The sequence below is a fragment of the Nothoprocta perdicaria genome, unplaced genomic scaffold (assembly GCF_003342845.1).
Source record: "Nothoprocta perdicaria isolate Ctin4 unplaced genomic scaffold, notPer1 scaffold_18, whole genome shotgun sequence".
In the NCBI taxonomy this organism is placed as follows: domain Eukaryota; kingdom Metazoa; phylum Chordata; class Aves; order Tinamiformes; family Tinamidae; genus Nothoprocta; species Nothoprocta perdicaria.
Genome location: NW_020454982.1, coordinates 6,393,471 through 6,419,889, shown reverse-complemented (window position 1 = coordinate 6,419,889; position 26,419 = coordinate 6,393,471). Strand labels below are relative to the sequence as shown.

At 36.6% G+C, this 26,419-nt stretch overlaps 1 protein-coding gene and 1 long non-coding RNA gene across 2 annotated transcripts in view; both read left to right on the top strand.

Annotated features, from left to right (window-relative positions):
• LOC112944986 overlaps positions 1-6,316 on the top strand; it is a 148,370-nt gene extending 142,054 nt beyond the window's left edge. The window contains exon 4 of the mRNA XM_026036499.1: positions 6,120-6,316. Within this exon, the coding sequence (XP_025892284.1) occupies positions 6,120-6,316 (197 nt within the window). The remainder of the gene's footprint in view (positions 1-6,119) is intronic.
• A 125-nt stretch (positions 6,317-6,441) lies between these two features.
• LOC112944944 overlaps positions 6,442-26,419 on the top strand; it is a 68,821-nt gene continuing 48,843 nt past the window's right edge. The window contains exons 1-3 of the long non-coding RNA XR_003248890.1: positions 6,442-6,559; positions 13,559-13,647; positions 17,516-17,557. This is a non-coding gene — a long non-coding RNA (uncharacterized LOC112944944). The remainder of the gene's footprint in view (positions 6,560-13,558; positions 13,648-17,515; positions 17,558-26,419) is intronic.

Sequence of the window (26,419 nt, the reverse complement as noted above, 5' to 3'; positions counted from 1 at the left end):
GAATTTAATCCAAAAGATTTAGAATGAGGGAATATCAGAGCTTTTAGAAAACTATGTGGATTTTATGCTTTTCATTTACATTAGAAGGCACTCCATTTTTAATCTACAAACATTCAGATTTACAGGAATACTTTGGTCCTCCCCTGGTTAGTGTAATGGTTACTTTTTTTCTTTGGTGCTGTTTAACTCAGTGTTACAGAACAGCATTCCCTCCCCTACTGATCAACACTGATATCATATCATTGGTAATAGAAGCTGCTTCTGAAGCGTACGGAAAATCAGTATAATCAAAAATCAATGATCTAAACTGAGGCTGGTTGTTCTATAATGTGGTTTATGTAATTTGATAATGCCAATCCTAATGGAGTTAAATATAATCCATCGAAATTTCAGGACGCAAGGGTCAACAGGGAGTGCAATGCCTCACTTCCCAGCAATTACCACTTATTACTGGGGCAGTGCTTTTGCTTTGCTGTTCTGCTTGCCTCAATAAATAATATTTGGAGACCCTGCAGCTGCAGTCAATAGAGTACAGTTTTATTGTCACAGCTTCATAGTCAGATCAATACCAACCCTTCTGAGAAACGGGAGAGAACTACCACGTGCCACTCTAATGAAACCACGTGTTTTTATGATTCTGAAATTATATATTTTATTCATTGCTCATGCTTAATGTCACTGTTGCTTTTAATAGGGCCCCTTTCACTAAACTTTTATGTGCTCTTCACATGACATTTATGCATACAAAGAAAGAGAATTTGTGTGCTAAAAATGAGTTATAGTGAAGCAAAATTGCAAACATTTGCTGATTTTTTTTCCAATGTCGGTTTCAGTTACCAGAATTCCTTATGTTGCTGTTGCAGGATTTGAGAGTAAATTAGAAACCAGCCAACACATATGAAAGGACATGATGTTGCAGGTTAAACTTCCATGAAGGGCCAGTGTGACCTTCACTTTCTCAGAAATGTGAATTTGGGTCTTATAATAATAATTTTTATTATTATTAAGCTATACAGCTTAAAAACAATAAAATAAAAGAAAAATATAAATGATTTAGAGGAACAAGTTCCACATAAGAGAGCAAGGGCTCAGTTCGGAAAGTGCATTTAAGATTATGTAAACTAAATACTCTCTGCACACATCAGTAGTGTTGTGAGTGTCAGGGAGTGCAAGTTGGTGTAAGGGGCTCTGACTGAAATCATCTACTTATTGCTCATGAATGCTGTGCAATTTGAATATTTCTCTTTCTCTCTTCAATTTGAATATTTCTCTTTTTTTTTTTTTTTTTTTTTTTAAGCAGGGTATAGACTACTCTACAATGCTATATAAATAAAAGCAATAAATTGTAATGGACAGGATTTATATTCAGAGTTTTCCATAAACAAAATGAGTTCTTTTTTTAAACAGACTCTTTTCTGTTTTGCTGTTTGACATACTCATGAATAAAGTGCACAAGAAATGCAGCAACAGCTCAGAACTAAGATACCAAAGAAGTTCTCCCAGTATAAGAAAAAAAATCAGAAACCTTCTAAGTTAATGACATCAACTACAAAATAGTTGATACAAAGAAAAGATATGAAAATATCTTTGCAACTCTTTTCATTAACATCTGTTTTCCAATTACATGACCATTGGCCATGTTTTCCAGAAAATACATTATATCATTGAAGCAATTTTCTTTGCAATTATTTTTCACCTATTATTTGTATTTCTTAAACCTCATGCCAGTGATGACTCGTCACAGGGCTACAGAAATAAAGTGATCAGTCATTTCCATAGGGTTAACATAGACATGCCTTTAATGAATGCTTTGGGAACACTGAAAGCTCAATTTTTGCTGCTGGTAAAAAAATCCCACAAGATGTATAGACACTGAAAGCCTGTTCAATGATTTAAAGTCAGGTAAAAAAGGTGAGGAAGGATTTCAACATTTTTGAAAAACAGAGACCCTCTTTCCAACACCTTCAGGAGGGAGTTTTCCTTTGCAGTAGCATAAATATTTATAACACTCACCACCACCTGCACAATCATCCCCATAAACTGATATGCTCCCATAACTACTGGTAATGAAACGTGTTTTACACTACAGGTCTTGGGCAATGCTTCTATGCAGGGCAGACATTATCAAAACAAGAGCAGTAGGGAACCTCCTACCGTGGCACAGCCACTGGCTATTTTAAGGTATTTTCTTTCCCAGACAGACATCCCATATGCACATATGTATGTATACAAAGCTACAGGAAGCAGTGTTGCCTAGAAGGTGGGGCAGAGCCTCTGGATTCAGGAGACTGTGTTCTAGTCCCAATTTTTCCACCGATTTCCAGGCAAAATTTTTGGAAACTTACGTGATCTTTTTGTAACTCGGTTTCTATCTGTAATACTAGAATGGTGATACCTAATTTTGTAAGAAGCATTGAAATGAATGGATGAAAAGTATCATGTACAAAAAGAACAAAAAGCATTATCTGAAAAAGTTATAGTTGTGTACATGTGCGTTTTAAAATGACCAGCCTGGAGTAAACAATGTACAGAGTTACCTCATTGTGCGTAGATTAACCATCCTCATTCCCTTTGGGACGCCTAGAATATTGTAGTTACTGAAGCAAAGTTATTTTGCTATTTCAGCTATGAATATTTTGGATAACTAAGAAATTTTAAGGTTTAAATTTTAATTGGTGTAGTGATGTCCAAGCAGAACTGAAAATTTATTTAATTTCCAATCCTTATTCTTTTCCATTTGGAAGGAACCATTATTTAAAATTTATATCATGTGAGCAGTTTTTGCTGGTACATTGGTCATCATCCAGTTTTATACCATTTGAAGATTTTTGTAATCGATTAAGTAGGATAATATTTCACATTTGCTATAAAATTTTGGCTGGACAGACATTCCCCTTTATGTTCAGTTGTAACAGTCTGCTCGTAGTACATGTCCTGTGCATAGTACAAAAGTGACTAGTTACGTATAGTGAGAAAAAAATCTGGATAAAGAGCAAGACACAGAAAAAGGTGATCCAAACCTCACTTCAGACAATAGAAGCCTCTTCCTCTGATTACAATGGCTGTTGGATAGGAATCTAAATAGGAAAATCAAGGCATTCATCCAGTGAAGCACTTAAATATATGATTAGACTCACTTATATGTCATTGAAAGCCTGTTAGCTTTTGATTTCAGATGGATTATTTGCAGGGTGAGACACAAGTCACTATGAGCCAAAATAACAGAATGGGGTCTCCGGAGTAACGTGCATAGACAAGATCTTTGGGTCAAGGAACATGGAGATGTTTGTATCCCCATCTTTGGAATACTCACTATAGCATGGCTGAAGTACACTTAATGAGATAATCATGTGCCTTGCCAAGCTTAAGTTCGGGGCAAGTCTCAAGCATGCTATTTCCACCTCCACGGATGGAGGCTGTTCGGATGTGCTGTGCAAGGCGTAGAGGTCTTCCACTGCCCCATCAGTTCTGCTGAACTGGCTGTATTTCTTGGAAATACGGCAATGTACTTGCTTCAGAATGAAGCTTTAAAGAATGTGTTTTTACTTTCATGCTCTTCATACCTATTGCTTCTCTGGGAATATGATAGAGAAGTTTTGTACGATTGAACAAGCAAGATCTTTCCAGAAAGGAAGCTATTAAATATGAATCAGAAAGTGGTTCATAAAGCACTATTTATTCCTGCATCAGAATAATTTATACCATAAAGATAGCGGCTAACATTAGGATGTTAAAATGATATATGTTCTTTGAAAAGTAGAGGATTTTAGATTTAAGTCCAGTTCTTGATTATCAACAGAAAAAAGGAGTTGTTTAGCATTTTCTTTTTAAACAGTCATATATATATATATATGTAGAAACAGAGATTTTTCATTGAAAATAGGACAGCTAGAAATGCTTTGCTCTGCCAGTCCTTGTATCTCAGACATGCAAATCTTAAAGGTGGAAGAAATATGAAAAGAAAAACTATCCATTAATTGTCACAGAAAGTTGAATCCAAGGGCAAATAGAGATACGTTTCAGTATTTCTTAATGAATCACAGGACAAAGAGCAGATTACTTCACATGTGGAAGTGCCAGTATTTACCCTAGCAAAAATATTTTTTAGGTGAGAAAATACTCCCATATTTTGCAATGAAATGTTACCGAAAATGGCAGTATGTTGGGAAATTAATGGGATCTTATATTGTTGCTGAACGTACTGAGAGGGACTAAAGACCATACGTTAACTCCTTATGGTTCTCATTTGAAATGTGTCAAAGCATCACTAGAACTAGATAATTCATTACAATCCAGTGCAGTTAAGCACCTCATAAAGTTAATATTCAACACTTGTATTTGCAGCACTTTCACTTAAGTAGATTTTTAGGCATGTTGTTTAAACCAAACTAGTGTTGACACAATTATTTCATTTTGCCTTGTGTCAGCATCAGATAATCATATTTTTCTTTATTGACTGGTTCCCTAAAGTCAGTACAATTACCGGTGTTATAGCACAAAAGTGCAACAACTGAAACACTCCATTTCTACTGGGTAGGACATGGCATATATGGTAAGCTCAGAAATTTCAGTCCTATTTTTCAGACTTTCTAATAGAGCCTCCCTTCTACTTTGAAAAGCGTCACAGCTGGGGCAGAATTCCTTTCTTGTCAAAAGTTATACAACTCTTGATATATAATAGATCTAGAAATTTCTCATCTTCTTCATAATAAACACCAAAAATAGGCTGGAAATATCATCTTTCTCACCCATACAATACATAGGAGTGGAAAAAATACCTCACACCTCCAGTATAGGTGTAGATTGTTTCTCTTATCTTACCTTTTCTTTCCCCCAAATGAAAACATTTTGACAATGAAGTGATGTCCACATTGCCCACGTTAATTTCATAATTCCTATTTCAATCCACTTCTTTATTGCTTTTCCCTGTAAAATTTTAAAATTTCTTCATCGTAAAAACAAGCAACAGTTCTGAGCTTTTTACAAGTAATATTCCAGGGAAAAAATATAGTTGGATGTTTATGTAATGCTAGTACCTGATCTTAATTTAGATGGAACAGTACAGACAATAAAATATTAGTAACATTACTGTTGTTAAGAATGCTTTAAAATGTCTAGCAAAGTATGTAGTAAGAAGGGATTTATTTTTCACAAAACAGCTGTGTTTCTTAAAACCACTCAGTTGTTTTCATCATTATCTGTTGGTCTAAGACCAGGTATTAACTCCTCTTAAAAATGTTATTGTGAGAAATTATTAATGATGAAAAAATATCTTGAAACATTACTGTCCAGGACTGCGTAAAATTATGATGTCAGCAAAGAAAGAGAAAATAAATTAGCATCTATAGGGCATGGCCATTATTGCTGAAAACCACAGACAATTACATATGATTTGGAGGCGGGCATTTATACTAGTTCTGGAGTTAATTCACACATTGGTTGTTTTATGTATACTTTCTGATTCTGTTCAGCATAACAAAATATATTGAGAACTCTTAACACCTTTTAAAACTCGATTCACTTCTGATGCAATAATAAAGATTGGGCCAATAAAGTAGAAGGAAAATCCATTTGTGAACCTTTTCACTGAAGTATATTAAAAAAAATCTCCTGTTATTTGAGCTTACCTTATAAAATGTTTACATGCCATTAAATAGTACTAACATGTCCTGTGTAAATTAAATGGGCTGTGATGTTCCCTATGTCCTAAAGAGCAGTAGTACTTGTGGCCATAAAAATACCTTCATGTAATAAATCAAATGCTGTGCTCCTAAAAGTGGAATTATAAAAACAAAGGGACACAATCACTGACTAATTAGCTTGTCTGTGCATACTCTGCCCTGCAAGCGCTATAAGCATAAGCACGAGTAGGTTTTAACTTCAGTTCCTGCATTGTGGCCTATGTTAAGGGGTGGTATCTGGTGCAGCATAGAGGGGAGACCTGAGTTTAGGGAATAATAATGGGCAGGGGCACGTGTGGAATGGAGCTGACCCCTTTACTCCTCATTTTCAGTTGCCACTTTGCAGATCGTGTTGGCCAACCCAAGAGTTGGCCCAACCTCACCAATGCCCCTTCTTTATTTTCACTTTTGGATGTATTTCCTGCTTCATTTCCACAGGCAGGGCATATCTGCAGACAAATCTGTCCCGGGGGGAAGATGATGAGTGCCATGGCACAGACAGCAGCTCACCTCCGCCATTTCATTTGCGTTTCTGCATGCCGCAGCCCCCAGCGCGCCTGTGTTCCAGAGAGGGCCGCAAAGGAACGTTCCAGACACAAGCCTTCCTGGCAACACCTGGTTTACGTTGGAGTTGAACTGGGGTTAATTACATTGAGGACAGTGGTTCCCTAAATGAGCAGCACCTGCTCTCCCCCTGCCTCTCATCCTCATCCAAGCAGGTGCTGGCTGCTTTCCTCAGAATAGCGGCTGCTTGCCTGAGGATCCGCTCGACTTGGCCCTTCTGTGAGGAACGTTCTAGAACCGTGTGGGGTCTGTGGGGAACCCTCTAGAACCGCAGTGGGTCTGCAGGGAGCCTTCTAGAACCACGTGGGGCCACGGTAAGCACCACCGCTGCTGAGGGTACCTCCTCTTTGCAGCCGAGAGAGAGCAGCAAGAAGGAGAAAAAATGAAAGAAATTTAAAAAGAAAAAAAGAAAAGAGGAGGAGGAAATAAAAGGGTGGGAAGAGAGAAGGGGTGGCTGCGTGAAGGGCCGTTCGGGAGCGGTGCTAACGCATCCCTGAGGCCCGTGCTGTGGTGCCTCTCCCCAAATGAGGCTCAGCAGCAGGTCAGCACGCTTTGCAAAGTTAATTTGGTGTTTCTATAAGAGGTTGTGTTAATAACGTATGTGAATATTTTTTTTATACCTATAAATTTATACTGGAGTAGAACAGAAATGTATAAGGGAGCGAGTGCTAACTTCTTCGAGAGTAAACTGCGTTTATCTTTGCATATTTATGCTCTCTGCTAGAAACTCCACAAAATGTGGGGCAGGGTGTGGTGGAGCAGCAGCTAGACCCGGCCTTTGGGCAGCAGCTTGAGTCAGAGGGCCCTAACGGTCTGGCGTAACTTTAATCTGTGATTTAATTGTAGCTTTTTTTAGGGGAAAATGCAATGATGCAGTGAGCAAAACGGGTTTGGTGTGTGCCCTCTTCCTGTATATCTGTGTGTGCACTGAAAGCGTCGTTTTTACTGTATATGCAGAAAAACAGTGATGCCTGGCAATTTTAATAGCTTTCTGTGTAACATTTCAAGGCTGCCCCTTGATTAATTTAGGTGGCCAGTGCTGTGTAGTCGTTGCAGTCTTTCCTGCATGTTTCTCATTGCAGCGAGGCAGAGCATTTGAGTTGAACGGTGGGTGAAATATTGCTAGTTTGTGCATTTTTAGCTTTCCACAAGAAACCTGGGATATCTAAATTATACTTCTCAATGAGAAGCCGCATATGATTTTTGAGCAAATTAACTTAAATGTTCCTGAAAATCCTCAACTGTTCTCTATGGGAAGTTATAATAATGTATCACTAGGTAGGCTGTGGAAATGAGTATTGACACATGGATGACAATTTTTAATTTCATAACATTATGAGCAACTGACATGATTATAATAATACAGTTCTCTTTAACACAGTCTCGAAAAACACATCGATTTTTATAGCTCCCCAAACTGATTACATTAATATCTATGCATAATTAGTTTACACATTACTAAATTACTGACAGATTAAAAGTGAAATAGTGCAGTTCATACTTGGCTGCATAACTGCCAGAAAGGAAATTAATATGGATTCAAATGGTCCTTGGAGACCTGCGTTGAAATAGCAGAAATCTATAAAGACTGCTTGCATTAGGAAATTTCTATCACCAACATGTTTGTGGTTGATGCTTTGCTAAATCTGTTAATATGGGTAAAATTTAGCACAGGAAATGATGTTTGAATGATGCTTTTACAGTTACCAGCTCAAGAATGTGTTTATTAAAAAGTAAATTCCTGATTATAATGTTAAATGGCAATTACATTGGATGTGAATATGAATTTTTAAATACCTTTCTAAGTGCTCCCAATTAAGTGGCAGCATAAAGTAGCTTCTACTTAAGGTACATTTGAAAATTACAGTGTTTGCAGATATCATAAAAATAGAGAATTTGCTGGTGTTGCTTTTCGCTCTATCCAAATGCTAAAGATTAGAGATAAGCTTGCATCAAAGCTTGACCTGTTTAGACAACCTCAAATTTGTCCAAACAAATTTGTCTCTATAAGAATTTTGGCGTAATCTGAATCAACCAATTTTATATACAATTCATTGGCCATCAGCAGGTTTTTATGTTTTGAGTACATCAGAAAAATACAGGAGAAATCAAGCTCTGAAGAAAAGTTAATGCATGCTCTACTTGTCTTCAGTGGGAAAAGCAGTTTATTGATGTGTTGTGGATGGAAAAAGGGGAGAAGGGCTAGGGGAGACTTGCGTTGAGACTGCAAGTAGCAACGTGGTGCCAGGTGACATTTCAGAGGAGGCATGATTGAAAACCAAAAGCAGAGTTAAAAATAAAGCCACTTAGAGGTATGAAAAGATTTCACTGTGGGTTTTTTGATTTCTTTCACTTCGGTAGTAACAAATCTATATTTGTTACTATAGATTTAAATCTATATTTAATAAAAGGGGAAGGTATGTAGGTGAATTCAGTTGATGATTTCATGTGGAAGTGTCTTGTCGTTGCAGACTAGGAGGAGATAATTTTCACTTTCACAAAACAGCAATTTTAGCATCATGATCTATTTCACTGAAGTAGTCACTTGGACTCATTAGAACTGTGTTTATGATTGCACAGTAAGTACTTCAGATTTGCCAATCCGTGCTGGAATTAATCACTTAGATTCATCTTAATTTGAAATGGCATGTCAGCGAAACATGACTTTTTGTAAACATTTCCATCGCTTATAACACATGCAGTAGGATGCTATACGGGAGGTCTCCAGGAATCCATGCAGACCATATGAAATGCGTTTTGCAGACCTGATGTACATTACTACTGGGTTGCTATACTTCTAGCTGGACCGTCGTGAAGTGGTTTGATCCTTGCTGGATAGGGCTGGCTGCTCCTGTGCATGGAGTCGTAATGGGCTTGCAAGGAAAGCAGTGGCCAAAACTAGAATGTCTCAGAGGACACAAGTACAGAGATCTAGCAGAACCAAGGATGCAAGAGCAGGCTCTTAGGAAGAGAGAGATGTAAGGAGGAAAGATGAAAAAGATGACAGTGGTGATGGCAGACAAATAGGTATATTTGACTTATTCACTGTCCATTGTACTTCAGGCTCTCAAGCCTGTTTTCTCAAGCTCTTGGCCTGTTTTCTTTTTCGTTTTTATTTATTTATTTATTTATTTGTTTGTTTGTTTTTAGGGTAGGCTCTTTTACTTAATCAAATAAGGAATTTACGCAAGGCAGAAAAATATCATATGAAGTATCATTTACTGTGTTAAAACAAAGATAATTTAACATCCCCCTCCCCTTGAACAAAGTATAGCAATGTAGCAATGTGTTTATGGCTCTTCATATATGTTATCAAATATTATCATGGTTTCAAGTCAGATTAGACAAACAATTTTACAATATATTCCTTCCTACAATATACTCCAATATATTTCTACAGTATATTCTATTATAATCCTTGATGTAGCTATGATTTAAAACATCCTTAATGCTTAGTATAGTCAGTGTATACATATATACTGTCATATAGACAGTATCAAGTAAATCAAGATCTTTATTCCTGTCATTCCATTTAATGCATAGGGTGTGTGATGTAACCAGTCACTTTGATCAAAACCTGTGGGTGAATTTGGAAACCTTTGCTTGGGTGATGAGTGTAACTTGAGAGTGTAGCAAAGCATTACTTTGATTACTTAAAAACTTAATAATTCCCACCCTGTGATCATGTCCAATAAATCGTTGTAATATGTTAATGTGTATTATGTTTTTCAGAATGCCTTGGTTTCATTGACGTGGTTTCCAGAATTATTTTTTGGTAGAGAAAAAAAAAGTTATTTGCATAAAATGCATATTACAGAAGTAGGTGTAGTGAAATGAGAGACAAGATCAGACTGGTGGGTAGTTTTGTTTATTATCTAACTAAGGCTTTATAGGTTTGAACATTGCAATTGTTTTTCTACTCATAACATGGCTTTGAGAAGTTATGTAGAGAAGGAATATGCTGTTTGTACTTCTCATTTATTATGAGCTTCATGTGCTAAATCAGAGTTAGGATAGTTTAGGAGATGGTGACAAAGACTGTTTCTATTTAATGAGGTATGCGAGTGTTGGAAGAATTGTGAAACGTTAGACCACAGTTTCCATAAATGCTAATTGGACATAGTTACAGTCCTGTTTGGTATAGACGAGTCAAGGGAATGCTCTTGTGAGAAATGCAAGGGTTGGATTTAGAATTTCATTTGTTTCAATGCATCACTGTTTTTCTAGTTTCTATAGGCTACGTGTCTGGTCTTTGTAAAGGCCTGTTTTTTGTTTTTTATCCTTTCAGGAACTTACTTGTTTGAATCTCATGTCTTGAATCTCATGTTCTAATATGAGAAGTTTTCCTGTGTTTTTTTTTTTTTTTTTTTCATGCTTACCTAGACCAAAAAGCCATCACTGCTCTTGTAAATTGGTGGCACTTTGGACTTGTTAGTGTAATTTGAAAAACAGGCTCAGAAATAACACGCTCACCTACTACAGCTTGGGTAGAGCTAAAAATACAAATAGATTCCAGTAAAAAGCTATAAAGTATCTAGTGATAGGAAGCTATTATTTACTTTAACATATTTTAGGAAATGAGTCTTTTTTTTTTTTTTTTTTTTTTCCCCTCCTTCCAATCTCTCCCCGCCTCCTTGTTATCCTCCAAAGAGCAAGTGTTTTGTATTTACAGGTTTCTTTTCCCTCTGACTTGAAAAGGACATCAGTGATTTCACAGTCTCTTGGAAAACTAATCTTCTAAGGCAAGGGAAGGAACAGCTCTAAAAAACAAATTAAATTCTGAGTGTTTTCTTGATTTTATTATTTTTTCTGTTTTTTAAGAAAGGTGAGAGCATTTTTCTGGCTGCTAAGGCAGGGAAATTCTACATTTACTTCTTACCAATAGTAGTCAATCTCTTTGTTATAGGATAGTGTGATCATTTCTGTGTATACTAGGGGAAAAAGTGCTTCTACTTAGAGAACTACAAAGATTATGCAGTGTTGGGATGGAAACGTGGTTTATAGCTGCCAATTTTTGAAGTAGAGCTTGAAGCCATTCGTTTTTCAACAGTTAATGAAAGAGGTGATCTCTGAATGTCAGGAATATGTTAACTTCTAGCCTTATCAACTGCTGTGAGTCTTTTAAAGTATTGCATCTTAAAATCTCGAGAAGTTTGTCAATTGACATTTATTTGTGTGATGTTTGTAAAGCTGAGTTTTCAGTAAACACTGTCCTGCTGATTGGGTTCTTCAGCCAAGAAGGGAAAAGAGTAAAATCAACACGGCCCAAAAGTTAGCCTGGTGCAAACTCTGACTGCAGTGGAGGGATTTCCTACCTCTGTATGGACAGATTGCTGGATTGGCTGCAGCTAGTTGTATAGTTACATGCAAAAGTAAATAAACAGTAGGGGAATTGGTTTCCCCTTCCCGCATTAATACTTTGTGGGACTTGCTTCAGAATGTCTTCTCTGTTATGTTGTGTATGGGATGAGTTGATAACTTGCATAAGGCAGAGGTGTGCTCCTGGTCAGACCTTGAACCTCTGCAGGATGGTCTGTGCAAGGCGGCGCTCGCAGCTGTTTGGCAAACAGAAGCAGCAAGTTTGCAGCCAGTGTGACACACTGCACACGCACAGCCCTCCGTCCGGAGCTGCTTGTGTCGGCATATCACGTTTCCTGGAATGTGAGCCACGTGAAATGTGTTTGTGTGTGTACACACGCACATACACACTCTTATGTGCTGTAGATCCCACTAAAGCATTCGAATGAACTCTATTATTTAGTACTACTTAGCAGGAGTATCAAAAGAATAGCTGCTTTCCAAGTTTTTCTGCACAGTTGTGAGCAAATAGGACTGCTTGCAGTATTTTTGTTGCAACAGTGTACTGAAAAGCTGCTGTACAGTGCAGGCTACTTCTCCTAATCGTGTTGTATATGCAGTGGTAAACAACGTGAAGGTGCAGAACCTATTTTTGGAAGAACTAAATGAGTTTGCATCCAAATCATGTCACAAATTATTTGCATATTATTCAAAAATTATTTGAATTTCTAAGAAATATGAAAATTTTGCAGGCCTCTCTGATTCCCCTTAATCCCTATTCCACTGAAACCAAGGAAATGAATGTTCAGTATTTTTCTATTTGAGTCTCTTGATATTCTATTGATTCACTTTATTTTCCCCAACAATGTTCTGACAGATTTCCCAATGTGGATTACTCGCGTTCTTTGATATTCCTTTTGTGACTGCCTTTGAAAAGTGCATCAGAATCAGAGTTGCAGCAGACTCTTTGCTAGAGCTACAAATTAGCAAACATGGAATTAGCGTGTTCACTGCTGCTGGCATGTACAAAATACCCTTTCAGGATCCAACAGCCTGAATACTACCTCAGAGGAGAAAATGATAAAGAAGTGGTAATTAAATACTGCGTCATGGGCTTTTGGCAACGTTGTTGAAATTGTTAAACATTGTTTAACGTGTTGAAAGGCATTTTTCCTGCATCTTGCCATGCACCATCCCTGCATGGTGTAGTTCAGATTGATATGTTTAGTTTGTACTCTGTATGCTTTCTATAAGTTTTAGTTATGTGAAAGATAAAGGAGAGAAGCGGTAGATTTTGGGAGGAAGGTAATAAGAGCATTGAAAATGCAAATTGAAAAAGAAATCTGAAAGCGCTGATCTAACGCTGAGCAAGTTGCGTGTAGAATTTCTGTGTGTTTGGAAGGTGATTTTTTTTCTAATATATTTGTTGTTCTCAGTTGTTGGCCTGGACAAGCTAGTAAAGTGACAGTCACTGAAAGGGGCAGGGCGTACTTCTATTTTGCTGTCTGAGCTTGTGCACCTGTGTAAGGCATTGGGGGGAAAAAAATGGAAATATGGTCCTGCCCACCCTGTGATGAAGAGGATGAGTACACCCTCTAGACAGGAACTGATGTTTGCTGTTGCATTCTCTCAAAGCCTAAAACATCTGTTTTTCTTTGGGATGGCTCTTGCACCAAGAGAATTCTCTTAGATACGATCCTGACCTACTCAAAGATGTCTGGGAAAGAGTAATTATTATTGCGAATGGTTGAAGTTCTTACATTTCATTGGGGTCCAGTCAAACACTGCACCTTCACAGCAACTGACAGCACTTGAACTATTGGTAATATTTTTCCATTTGAGTGGCTCTGTAAGTATTCAGCAGTTTCCTTAATTGGAGATTGCTCTGGTGTGATTCCCGGAATATTTTCTTTGCTTGATTGGGTAAATGTGCGCAAAGAGCAGCGACATGACACTTGTAAACTGATATGCTAATTTATATTTAAACTCTGCTTTCTTTATCTTTTTTATTTCAGATGAGGATTTTTAGTCAAAACACTGTGAAGAGATGCTGCACATATGAACAAGCTGAAGAACATTTGTTAAGAAGTTAGCAAGACAATAAGTAAGTATGTACTTAATGAGAACATCTAATTAGTACGTAAAACAGCACCTTATGACCTAGATCCAGCTTTCTGGACACACATCTTTGACAAGCTCCATTTTTAAGTATGAACTAAGGTTTAATTCCTGCAGAATGGTGCCATTTAAAAAAAAATGTAGAGTTTTACCTGGCACGTAGCCTATATCACGGCTATATTTAGATAAAATTCAGTTCCCTATACGCCGTGTTTTAGCATTTAATTTCTAAAACATGCTCTTATTGATTCAATTGAAGAAAAAGTGAAACCTGGAGGAATTCAGAGAGGGTTACTAAGTCAGTTAATAAAGATTAATATTGCATTTTAAAATGAAAATGCCAATTACTTTCTGAAGAATACTGAGTATTTTCATTGCAGCATACTCATGCATACTGAGTATGATGATGATTTTTGGAAAGCTGTCCTTAGACCTCTGATAACTTTTTATGTTTGTTCAGTTTGGATAAATTTGATGGAGAGTTAGAGATCTTAAAGATATTTCAGTTCTGTGCATCCTAGGAAAATAACCATGCTTATCTTAAACAAGTTGTGGTTAGAAGAAAAGCTCTTATTAATACTCTACTGCGGGGAAAGGCTCTCATGTGATGTTGTCCTTTATTAGAAATAAGGGAAGCCCCATAACCTGTCAACCTTAGGGCCCAACTCTGCAGGAGGCAGCCTTCATGAATTTTGCTCCTCCAGAAGCAAGGTGGCTGGGTTTGGAATCAGATTTTCTTAAACCCTAAATTCCTATTTCTATGGGAAAAGCCCACTCAAGCAGCACAGAAACTGACCAGTCAGTTGAGAAAATTTGAGTACAAATCATGCTGTTAAAGGTGCATCTGACTTTGAGGGTAGGGGGAGGAAAGAAAAAAGAGAAAGATGCATCTTTTTCTAACCTGTATGCTCATAATAGGTTACTAACAGAAAAGCTATGGTTTTGAAGAGCAAATAATTAAGTCCATAAATTCCTGATGGTATGAAAAAGTAGTTTACTAGCATATGAATCCTGTGCTGGTGAGGCTGGGTTATAACTAAGTTTGTGCTATTCGTGATGAAAGTGTGGAGAAATTTATAAGAGAATATCAGAGGGGGAAAAAATGTATCTTAATGACAATCAGGGTTTATCAAGAAAATAAATTTATCTAGTCCAACTTCATGCTCAGAGAAGGGTGGACTTCCTAGTTAGATGAGGTAGATCAGGGCTTATCCATTTGAAATTTTCATGCACTGATGTAAAAACAGAAAAATATTCAGAAACATACCTGTATTTTATTTTCTATACTTTTCCCAAAGCACCAAAGCATTCTTTCTGGTATGCTGTCAAAATAATACTTATTGGAGAAGATAAGACCAATACTTAGTATGTTTGGAGGCAGCAATACAAATGAAACCATTAAGGCACTTACTTTTATGATATGGAATATTCCCAGAGCTCTTGCAGTTATGACCTTTTATTAGGTGAAAGCTTAAAATAGACAAGGGATGGATGCTTTAAGGTACTGTTTCATCAAAAGGGGTAAACATTGTACTGCATCTATCCCCAAAATCTCATTAGAATTCCTCCAGAGATACTGTAACTTATGCCTGCTTTTGAGTTTATGAGGATTTGCATTGATTTTGATACTTTTATGGAGACTAAAATTTATGCAAGTGCTCATATATAACCTTTGTGAAATTGTGTCAGTAGTTATGCCAAAAATCAATATCCTATCCTAAAATGTTGAATAATAGGATTATTTCACTAGTTACATGCACAGTATAGAGGTTTAATAAGACTTTGAAAATATGGAACTCGCTGGCAAGGGCTTTGAGTGCAATCCTCATGCCTTTTTTGCTCGGTTCTTCATTTTGTAGTATATGTTTGTAGAAACTTCTGACAGTTGCTGTAGCTTTTCATATAAATTTATTTTCCAAATTGATTGAAAAGCTAGAACTCAACACAGTCTGTAAATGATGTTTGAAAACGCTAGTTGGACATCTCTTGGTACAGACACAACATTGGGTAGTTCAGTGATGGGCTCAAGTCATTTCTTTAGAAAGATGGAAGGGGCTTAAGAAGTTGTATGATGCTGTAGAGTTGTGGACAAGTTCTGTTGTGGGTTGGGCTGAACAGATAAAGCAGCTCAGCTGCAGATGCTGCTTCTGGTCACTTTTTAAAAACAGAACAAACAAAAAAGCCCCCAAACTACAGTTTACTGAAAACTGGTGCAACAAACTTGGATGGAAAATCGCACGGAGAAGATTGCATGTCACTACAGCAACAGATGAAATTACACTTAACTACCAGCTATTGAGGCATGAAAGGAAAGAGGCAGTTTTATAACGTGAAATGGAATTATATTGTGGAATGAATGTTGCCAAATAAAACTTTTTTCAAATATTTATGTAGAAGAGAATATTCAAAGATTAAGATGTTTTGTGTATTTGAAATTTGCCTGTCCTGACCCATAGTATTGCTCCCAGAGGAGTCTGGGATAAAGCCTTCAATCATCTCCAGATATTCTGCTAATGTTAGATTGGACTTGTCGTATGTCTGCGTGTGCAGTTCTGTGCTGCACACAAGTAACGATGCGGCCTGCTTTGAATGCACAGGCCCTTGTAGCATCTCGTGCTGGCTGCAGGATGCAGCTCTTGCTGAAGCTGCTGAGTATAGTTAGTTTGCCAGTCCCTGAGTCACTCTCATCTGTGACATCTTGGCAAGAGGATTTTCAAAGAAGGCTGCCTGTTACACTGCAGTGTTAGTTTTGCTATCGTATTTCTTGCTCTGTGTCCTCCAAAAGCAGCAGCAGGCACTAAACATGTAATATTTTGGTAGGTGCATGTACTAGCTATGGCCCTGTGCACCATGTGAAACAGGCAGCAAGTAAATAAATTAGTTTACAGGATTTACAGAGGAGCAGGCAAAGTGTGAGTGGAATCTGCATTTCCTCACCAAGATTTCTGCTGCCACAGTTTGAGGAGTGTCACTGAAGATGGAGCTTTAGACCCGGTTCTGTAATAGCAGTTTTAAATGGTGAGGGTGGCACTTAGCCAGGCAGGTTCGCTAAAACTGCAGAAATTTGTCTTTAATATTTGCATCAGGTCCATGGCTACTGCTTGTAGGAAAACTACATCTATAAAAAAAAAAAAAAAAAAAATCTCAGCTCGGATGGCTGGATAGTGACTTTCTTGGTTTTTGTGTTTTTTTTTGAGTTTTTTTTTCTTGTGTGTGTTTGTGATAATGTGGCAAACAATTCTTGTTAAAGTGAGCTTGACTGCATTTTCTTTTTAAATAGCAATAAAAGAGAATAATAATGTACACTTAAACAGCTACTAACCAGCCTCGTTGACCAGTCTTTCTCACATAAGATATTCCGAAGGCTGTTTTAGATTGCATAATGTTATGATGGCAGTAGTATTACAAGTATTACTTCTCTTTAGCCTGTTTGTGTATATAAAATCTGGAAAAAAATGCAAAGATATTCTGTCACTTATGTTTTGATTTTTTTATTTAAGTCTTGATAGCTAAAAATAAAATAATTTGAATTTGCATTTCTTAAATTGTGATAAATTTAGGAATTGTTGTGAGGCCCTTGTTTAAGGGGGAAGTAAATCTTGACCCAACAACCTCCTAAATACTTCCTAAATGTCCTAAAAAGCAAGATATCGAAACGGAGAATATATTGTGCCTGAGAGAATTTTAAGAGCACTTCCCAAGCCTATGACAAAGGAAATGGGGCTGCGTTTTGAAACGAGGCCCTCCCGCTTTGATCTCGCTATGATTTTCCCGTGTCTTTCCATGCCCATCTACCGACACCCTCTTTCTCAGTCATTTTCTCAGTCCCTCTCCTTGCCTTTCTGTTTGTGCAGGGAGGCTCTGGAGCATCCTGCGGATGCCGGGCACCACCTGAGGTGAGTGAATTCCTGCTTTTGGGCGGCGGGTCTGGCGGGCAGCCGGCGGGCGCGGAGCCGGCAGATGGTGCTGCGCAGCATCTTATGAGCCTCCTAGGAGCCTCGGGGACCAGGAAACTGCTCAAAGTTTCGAGTGCATTTCCTGAGCTGGAACAAATGTTTGTGGAATTAAGTAGTGATTTCCTTTAGTCTGGGAGACTCTTTTGCTGGGTATGTTTTCTGTCGTTAGATGTTAACACATGCCATGTACTGCTTAGTTTTGTTTTTTCCTGGTGGAATCAGGGGTTCCCAACCACACTTGAAGCAGCTAAAACTGTTCGTTTCAGTTAGGAAAGGTTTGACTTTTCTGATAGGATAACTAATAAAACTTGCATAGTAGAATCTACAAAGGTTTAGAAGGGAGAAAATCTGAGAAGTGTAAGTAAAAACAGCAGTCAAGCCTTTTACTTACGGAATACAGATGAGGGATTTTTTATTTGTTTATTATTATTTTTTTGCTTTCAACACTAACCCTACCTCTGTGAACAGTGAAATGTTCAGTGCCTGCGTATGAACCACAGACATAAAAAGACATGATGAGGTATGTGTCGTCGCTGTCTTTTAGTGAAAAACTGCAGCAAACAAAATTACTCTGTATTTGGTTTGAAATTGCAGGGTAGCCAAATATTGCCACAAGCTTCAATTATTTTTTTCACAAAAGGGTTAAGTGAAAATTCTGATGCAACAATAAAATATGGAGCACTTGAATTGTAAATAAGATTGTTCCAAGGTTTCCATTTGCTGTATTAGTCAGTGACAAGTACAACGTCTTTAATGCATGCCATAAGATTAGTCTGCCCAAAGTAAACAAGCAGTTGTCTGTATGCGTCCCCAGCAATTGGTTAGGGTTATATGTGTGCAGCTTTGTTTCTGATAATGGATTCGAGTTCAGCATAAATAAAAACAGTGTACATTAAGGAGGATAAATATCTAATTGCCATAATCTGCATCTAGAATGGATGTAAACATGCTAGCCATGGAAAAAAACATTTCTTCAAGACAAAGTAGCTAGTTGGAAGCTTATTAGCAAAATATCTGTACTTGTGTCTGTTAAAAGTTACTGTTTTGATCTTTGAAAAAGAAATGCTCAGAAGGCTTTTTTGAGGTCACAGGGTTGAAGACTTTTAAATATGCGATGAAATTTTCGTGTGGGTTATTGAGGTTTTGTGGCAGTGTGTGAAAGTTCATCTTTTGTAAAATTTAAAAATCAGAACAGACCTACGCTGTTGAAAGTTTCACTATCCTTTAGAGTAGCTTTAGTATGTAGAATTTAAAATAATAAGAAATCATACTGCTTTTTATCTGAATTTGAAGAATGAGGTAATAACTTTAATACCAATATGTGCAGGCACTGTCTATATAGTATTTTTTGCATTTTGGGTCTTTGCACAGATGTAGAGGAGTGCAGGTACTTGTTTTTACAGCGTATGCTATAGGCCCAGGCAGGGCTCCACGACTGCTAAAACTTACCTGGTAGCATTCGAAGCTGTAAATATTGGGGTGGACTGTTATAGCTGAATACACTCACTTAGAAATCTACTGGGAAAATGTGACATCGCTTTGAATAACATAGGTTCTTGTCACTGTAATCAGAGTGGGATTGGCTGGGGGGGATGTTTATGTCCTTTTTAATAACTGCAGAATTTGTTTATCTAACAAGTCACCTGTTTACTGATGTTAAAAACAAACATAAAAAAAAAAAAAAACCCTCTAAGTGCCATGCTAATAAAAACTTCAAAAAAAATTTAAAAATTAAAAAAAAAAATCAAGGTATCTTTTACAGAACAATATGTGGCATCGGTAAGTATACCAAAATACATTTATTCCTCTCAAAACTTGGCTATCTTGGATTAAAGACTAAAGCATCCTAAACTTTGAGACTGTCTTACGAATGTGATGAAACAGTGTTTTGCAATATTAAAAAGAATGTTTTATTGGTAAATTACCAATGGATTTGAAAAAGACAGTTAAGCTCTGTGAGTATTCAAACTTACTGGATCGGTTTTTAAGTCCTTTTTTTATGAAGCTGATGATTATTAACATTTAGGTATAACTTTAGGAAAATCTACCAATAAACTAAGTACTTCAGAATAGAAAGCTTCAATTCAAATTACTGAGTAATTATGATACCTATGACAGGTTTTATCATTTAAAAACTTCTAATGGTTTTTAATCTAATTTTCTTTCTAGAAGAAAATGCTGACAGCTATTTGAAAATAATTTATTTCTGTTGTCTGAGTTAGATTTCTGTATTGTTAAGAACTTGATTAAAAATACTGGTTTAGATGTGGAATATTTGTGCTGTAAGACTGTTTCATGAAAAATTGTGTGACCTAAGGATCAGTATCATCAACACTGTAGTGAAGCAGGGATGGGTTTTTGTTTGTTTAAAAGGAAAATTTAAAAAGTATTTTGGGGATAGTCATACAGATCTGTTCACACTGTACTGAACAATATTCTTGCTGGTATCACAGAATTAAAATTATTGTCTAAAGGGAGTATTAATCTTGTAAAGAGACAATTCAGAGCTTTTATAAATAGGTATTTTTTTCTATTTTGGGGAAAGTCAACAGTCTTGCATATGAAACTTTTTAATATCCTCTATTAATATCTCAGTAATATGCGCATTTAACTTCTCTACAAAATAACTGTTATGTAATAAACTGATTTAAATGCTGCAGGAATATCTTATTTAATATCCTGAAAATGAATAGTGAAATGACTAACTCGCTTGTCCTTGGACTCATTGCATTACTACACCTCATCTCACTTCATCATTTAATTTGTATGGCTTCCAAATCGGAGCGATTATCATCTATTAGTACCCGTGGTGACAGAGGGCAGGACACTGTTGTATCAGAGTTAATAAAGCAGAAACACAAGCCTAATTACTATGGGAGGTAAGCCATGCTGGCAAGATTTACCTTTCACATAGGATCTATATGTAGTTAATACTTACAAATAAAGATGGATAGATATCTCTGCGTGTGCACTTCTCATGCTCTCTCGGGTTGAAGTAATCTTTTTCTACAGTTTTTACAGTTTTTGATGATGTTACCCTTTTTCCCCCTCCACCTCTCCCCTGCTTGATAAGGTGTTACAGTAATAGAATTCAGGTGCTTATCGTTGAGGTTTGAAAACCGCTCTCTGGAGTGCTGCACCGAGCTGACTCGGGCAAGGGCAGCCCTGATGCTCTCAGCATTGCTTCCCTCTCTGCAATTTATACAGGAAAGGTATGCGGAGCACATAGCATCTTAACGTGCACCAAAACTACTGCAGACGTTAAATTTGTCATGAGAAGTACTTGTCATGGGAAAGTTAAATATAAATAGTACAGATTTTTGAGCAGAATATTTGTAGCGATTAATATTTCCTGACAGGGGCACGTTATATATTTGAGCGTACATGTGAAATCAGTGTTGCACTTTGAAGTTTTGTTTTACTGTCATCTTCTCACTCAAATATGCAGTGTTAGCCAACAGTTCTTACAAAACACCAGTTTCAAGGAGGAAGTTGTTTAATCGGAGAATTCAAATCACTACAAGTAATACAGATTTTGTTTTTAAAGAGAAGCAGGTCTCACATCTGCAAAAATAGGTTTATTTCATCTGCTTGTTTGTCTGGGTATTATGTGTGTCTGGAAAGTTTTAAGCCAATGTCCGGATGGTATTTGTGGTGATTTGTTCTGAGGTGATGAAGTCTTTATTAAATAGAAAGAAATACACATAACTTTTTATGCTATCAGATTGCAAAACATAATGGTAGTTTATATTAGACTTTACATAAAATGTTTTATTGATTCACTGTATGTCAATTTTAATTTAAGCTTTATGATCCAATCTGTGTCTATTTTTAATTTAAGTGGATTACATTCCGTAAAGATCCTTTTACTGTATTGACTTGGATGTACCATATTATTAGGTACTATGAGTTCAGCTTCTGCAAATCTGTTAATACATAAAACCATAAGAAGCCTCTTATGCTCAAACCAGGTTAGAGTGAAGACATCAGATTAATATTTGATCATGTAGAAGTGCTCTTAATCAGATTTACTTATTTCTCAGAGTGTTTCTGCAATTATCATAATTGTTGTGCTAAATATGTTTGTCTTTATATCTGGCTTTGGGCGTAATCTTCTCTCTTGAAGCCCTCTCATTGTGGGACACAGATTCCTGCACAAAACCCAATTAATATTAAGATGACAGTCCCTGATGAGTTCCCAAGGAGCCAGCAGCTGAGCAGACTCTGTAACATTCTCAAGTACAGACTACTTGAATGATCAAGAGCATCTGAGGGAGACACACAATTCAATAATCCCTTTCTCAGGAAAGTCAAGAGTCCTGTGAGATAAGAGTGAAATCAAAGGAACACATCAGAAAGAAAATGACTGGTATAGTCTTGTAGTGTCTCTATTAAAATGCAAAAGTTATGGATTTTTTTAGGGGTGATGGGAACCTTTTCTGTTTTATTGATTTCTTTTTATAGTTTGATCATTTCTCCGAGATTATCTTAAAAGCTTGAAGAATAAAGAGGCTTCATCAAAAGATATCTTGTGTGACAGGAGCATATATACATTTTGCTGCCATTATATTAAGTAAGAAATATACTTTATATCTCTGTGACTCCTGCTCTGTGAGACTTGAACTTATTTAACATATGATGTATTTGCTTTGTGTTTTATTCTAATGGAGAGTTATGAAATGAATGATAAATAGAGCACACGTGACTCATAACAGTAAGGATTGTTCTCTGAAATTATGAAGGTATTTGGGGGGAAAAAAGCAGTATTTTCCGTGCTTTTTGCAAGATAGATATAATGAGATGGCCAGATATATGTAAGATGGCAACATCTGTTCTATTCGGATTTCCTCTATGGTCTAATACCAACAACTAAATTTACCATCTGAAGGTAACGTGCTATCCTATCGATTGGTAATCGAAATTGGTTTCCTGTCACTTTAAAAGGGAAGCACTAAGGGGCAGTAAAAACAAGCTTGTCTCTTCTAAATGGAGCTTTGCTTTAAGGTTCCATGTTATATATTTTCCCTTGAATTCACATTTTTAAATTTTTTTTAGAGAAAATTCTACAGTTAGACTGAAATAGCCTATTATGTTCTCTTCTATCATACTTTAAACTGCTTTAGAAGCCCTTCCTAATAAATAGGTGAAACAAAGACTTTTTGTCATTAATGATTTTATGGCCTGAAGCTGATATTTCTAGTGGTTTCAAAAAAAAAAAAAAAAAAGTCTCGGTGCTGGTAAGTGCTTTCACAATACATTTATATCATTAAGAAACTTTCACTATTTAAAGGTGAAACAGTAAGACAGTAAACCTTACCTTTTTTTTCCCCCCTCTCATACGTTACTTCATAACCCCTTAGCTTTAATATCTATGAGTTTTTCTGACTATTTGTTCAAATAGTTACATGAGATTTGTTTCAAAATCAGTAAGAGCATAATGAAATGCAGCACCAGCACTTTTTAAATGCTGAATTTTAAGTCTTGCTAATCCTCAGTTTTTAGTTCAGTGTATTATATATTATAGTAAACTTTGCAGCTGAGGCCTTTATCCTAAGAAAAAGTCTTATGTTACATTACAAGTGTTACTGGCCAACATAAGCATTTTTGTTCTTTTTTGGTCTTGTCCAATGCCCAGACCTCTCTGAATTGTGAAGGTTGTGGAATAAAATGGGCCTTCTAGTTTTCTTCTACCTTATTAATATTCAAAAGATTCAGAGAGAGGGAAAAATGAATTAATATTCAAAAGAATCAAAGAGAAAAAATGAATATCTAAATCATACATATGTATATGCCTTTTGAGCTTTATAATAAAGGCAAAATAAGCCCTTACTTGGTTAAAATCCAACTTAAAAGTCAACAAAGGTGACTGCTCTATAATACTAGACATATCTGTATTATGTGGGCATGTTTCAGCTCCACCAGAATCTCTCAATAGTAATTATTATGCCAAGCACCCTGTTGGCACAATTACACTAAAGCTCTAATTAGTAGCAGTAAGATTAGAACCCCTACATGTTAAATCTGTAGAAGCAAAGCTGAGTGAAGGATTTAAAACAGTTTCAAAACATTGTATTGTCTTTATTACAGTCTTTATATTTCAGTAAAGAAGGGTTTTCTATAAAATGCACTTAAAATAATCTGGTCCCGTCACTAAAAATAGGAAAGATAAGGTAATTGCAGTCAGCCCTCGGTACTCTGCTTCTATCTAGGTGTTTTATATCTGAAGTGACAAATCTAGTGAACTCTAATGGAAGTTAGAGGCTTCCTTTCTCTGAAATGAATTGATATTTTGAGGATGGATTTTTTTTTTTTTTTCCTGCTGCCTTCAGTTCATACCTGATGGCCACAGGGTGTTCTGTGCTGTAACTTTGTGGCGTGCGGTGAGTCTCACGTTAGGACTTGAGCAGCAGCTAAACCTGGTGCTTTGTAATTCTTGTCTCTCTCAGATTTGCTCTCATCATTTCTGTGAAATAACGAGGATGCCGTTTGTTCAGTATTGGCTTTGCAGATGGAACAATTAGAGACCTGCACAAACCTCGTCAAAGTTTTGGTTTCACTGTTCGGAAAGTTTTGGTTTTGCCACCTGACAAAAAGGACCTTTTAATTGTTTTGCAAGATAATGCAGCTTCATGTAGTTTTAAGAACAGTTCAAAATGACATCTTCTGTATAGCACTTTATATTTCAGGCCTTTTTTTTTTTTCTTTTAATTTCCCCTGCGCTTTTGGATATAGGTGTATATATAAGTAACACATCAGCTCTTCACACTCGAGGAAATTTGTGCACCTAAAGTTAATTCTCTGCTTTTGCTTCTCAGGGATGTTGTTTAGGGAAGGGGGAAAAGCAATAACTACTTTCTGAAATCTTTGTTTTAGGAATGCATTTTTCAGCAATCTTCTTTTGTACTAAGAATAATTAATTTGATATCAGAGGAGTTGTAACAGATATACTGTTTGCACTGAGCCTTACACTTCTTTCTGGTCTGAGCAGCATTTTCTGAACTGCTAATTTTCTACTTGAATAGAGTTTGTTTGTTTCTAAAATGTTTTCTTTACATAGAGACACTTCATATAAATAGCTGCTTCAGAAATGCTGGAACACCAGTGAAAATGATGGTATGAATGTTTTTTCTGTAATGTTTATTGATTGCCTAGTGCCACTCCCCTTAACGAAGAAAAAGGAGGCAAAGCTAAATGAACGTTGAGGGGGAAAAGTATCCATTGGATGCAGTAGGATTAGAATCCTGCCTGGATGTGGAATATATGGAGAGTTGCAGGACAGAGATGAGGACACATTTTGTAGTTCTCCCTTACGTTCCTTTAGAGCTAGAGTTATAAGCAAAGGTGGGAGGTGGAGGCCTGCGATGTTATTTAATGAGCAATTTTAACTTCACCTTTTTCATTAGGACGCTCTGTTCACTGCACTGATGTGCATCGCAGTAGCTTGGATTGGTAAAATAAACAAGGACAAGGCTAGGAGGGAGTGGGATCTTCTACTTTTAAAGGCTTTGCCTGCTGTGTTTCCCCCCTCCCCACACACACACGCACAGCCAGCCTTGCACGATACCGCTATGATGCTTCAGCAGCCTAGGAAGAGGCATTAAAGCATTTTCCAGCACAGCTGCGGGCGGCTTCAGAGCCATGGGCGGCTGCTGCAGGGAGACACGGAGTCTCCATTTCACTGCACAAACTCATACAATCAATCTAGTTAAATACCTTTCTTCATAAATGCATAGATGTTGAGGGCACAGGTGAAAATCATCAGTGTTCCAAAGGTATTGGGTTTTTATAAGCATTATTCAGACTTAATTTATATACATTCATTGCTCTTTATAACATGTGTCAGACTCGAGAGCCTGCTGTCTTAGTTTCAATAATTACCTTATAGTTTTTTTTCTTTAGTCTCAGCTTTAAGGGGAAAAGGCCAGTAATGAAAAATCAAAGTTATTTTCAAATATTAAAATAGCCGTTATTAAAGTCATATGACTTAAAATTTTTTTAAATTGTTTAAGTTCATGTTTCTCTCACTGTTAGTACTATTAAATGCATATTAGCATGGTCATTTTTGTTTAATGGAAACAAATAACAGTTAATCTTATTGGGAGGTTAAGTGGGTTTACTCTGCAAAGGGCAAATCCCAGATGAATGTTTTCTTTTTTTAAAGAATAGCTTTAGTCACTGACAGATGGTCTCTGTCTGAGTCTCTCTGTAGACAGATAGTTTCTTTTTACACATTTATGAAAGTTGTAGATACAGATATTCAGTAATATGCTGTTGTACAGGACAAAGAGCAAGCCCGGTGGATTGATAGGATTAGATTACAGATCAGTGACAGATGGTTGGTTTACCAAAGCAGACAAAATTGGAAAGACCTCAAAAAAAAAAAAAAAGGCATGTAAAAAGTTAGCTATTCACATAATGGAAGAATTTTAGATTTCACTAGTTTGCTCTTACAAAAGACAGCATGGTCTTTTTATTTAACTCTGCTCAGTTAGGTCTGTCACTATATGTTGTAATTGTGTGCATTTTTGGCTTTCAGATAATTCTACAAATTGCCTTGAGATGTTAAGTGCAGAAAAACAGTAATGTTCTAATTTAGAATATCGATAATTTGCTCTCTGACCCTGCCCAATCAAATAGAAATTTTGCTTACATTTGTATTGCAAAGTTGTTCTTTAAACACAACTAACAGCCTCCATAATCCTACAAAATTAAGCCTGCATTTTGTTTACCGTGTGCTACATGTTAAGTTATAACAGCGTTATAAGCTTACTCTAATAACTATACAACATATTTAGTGGCAAT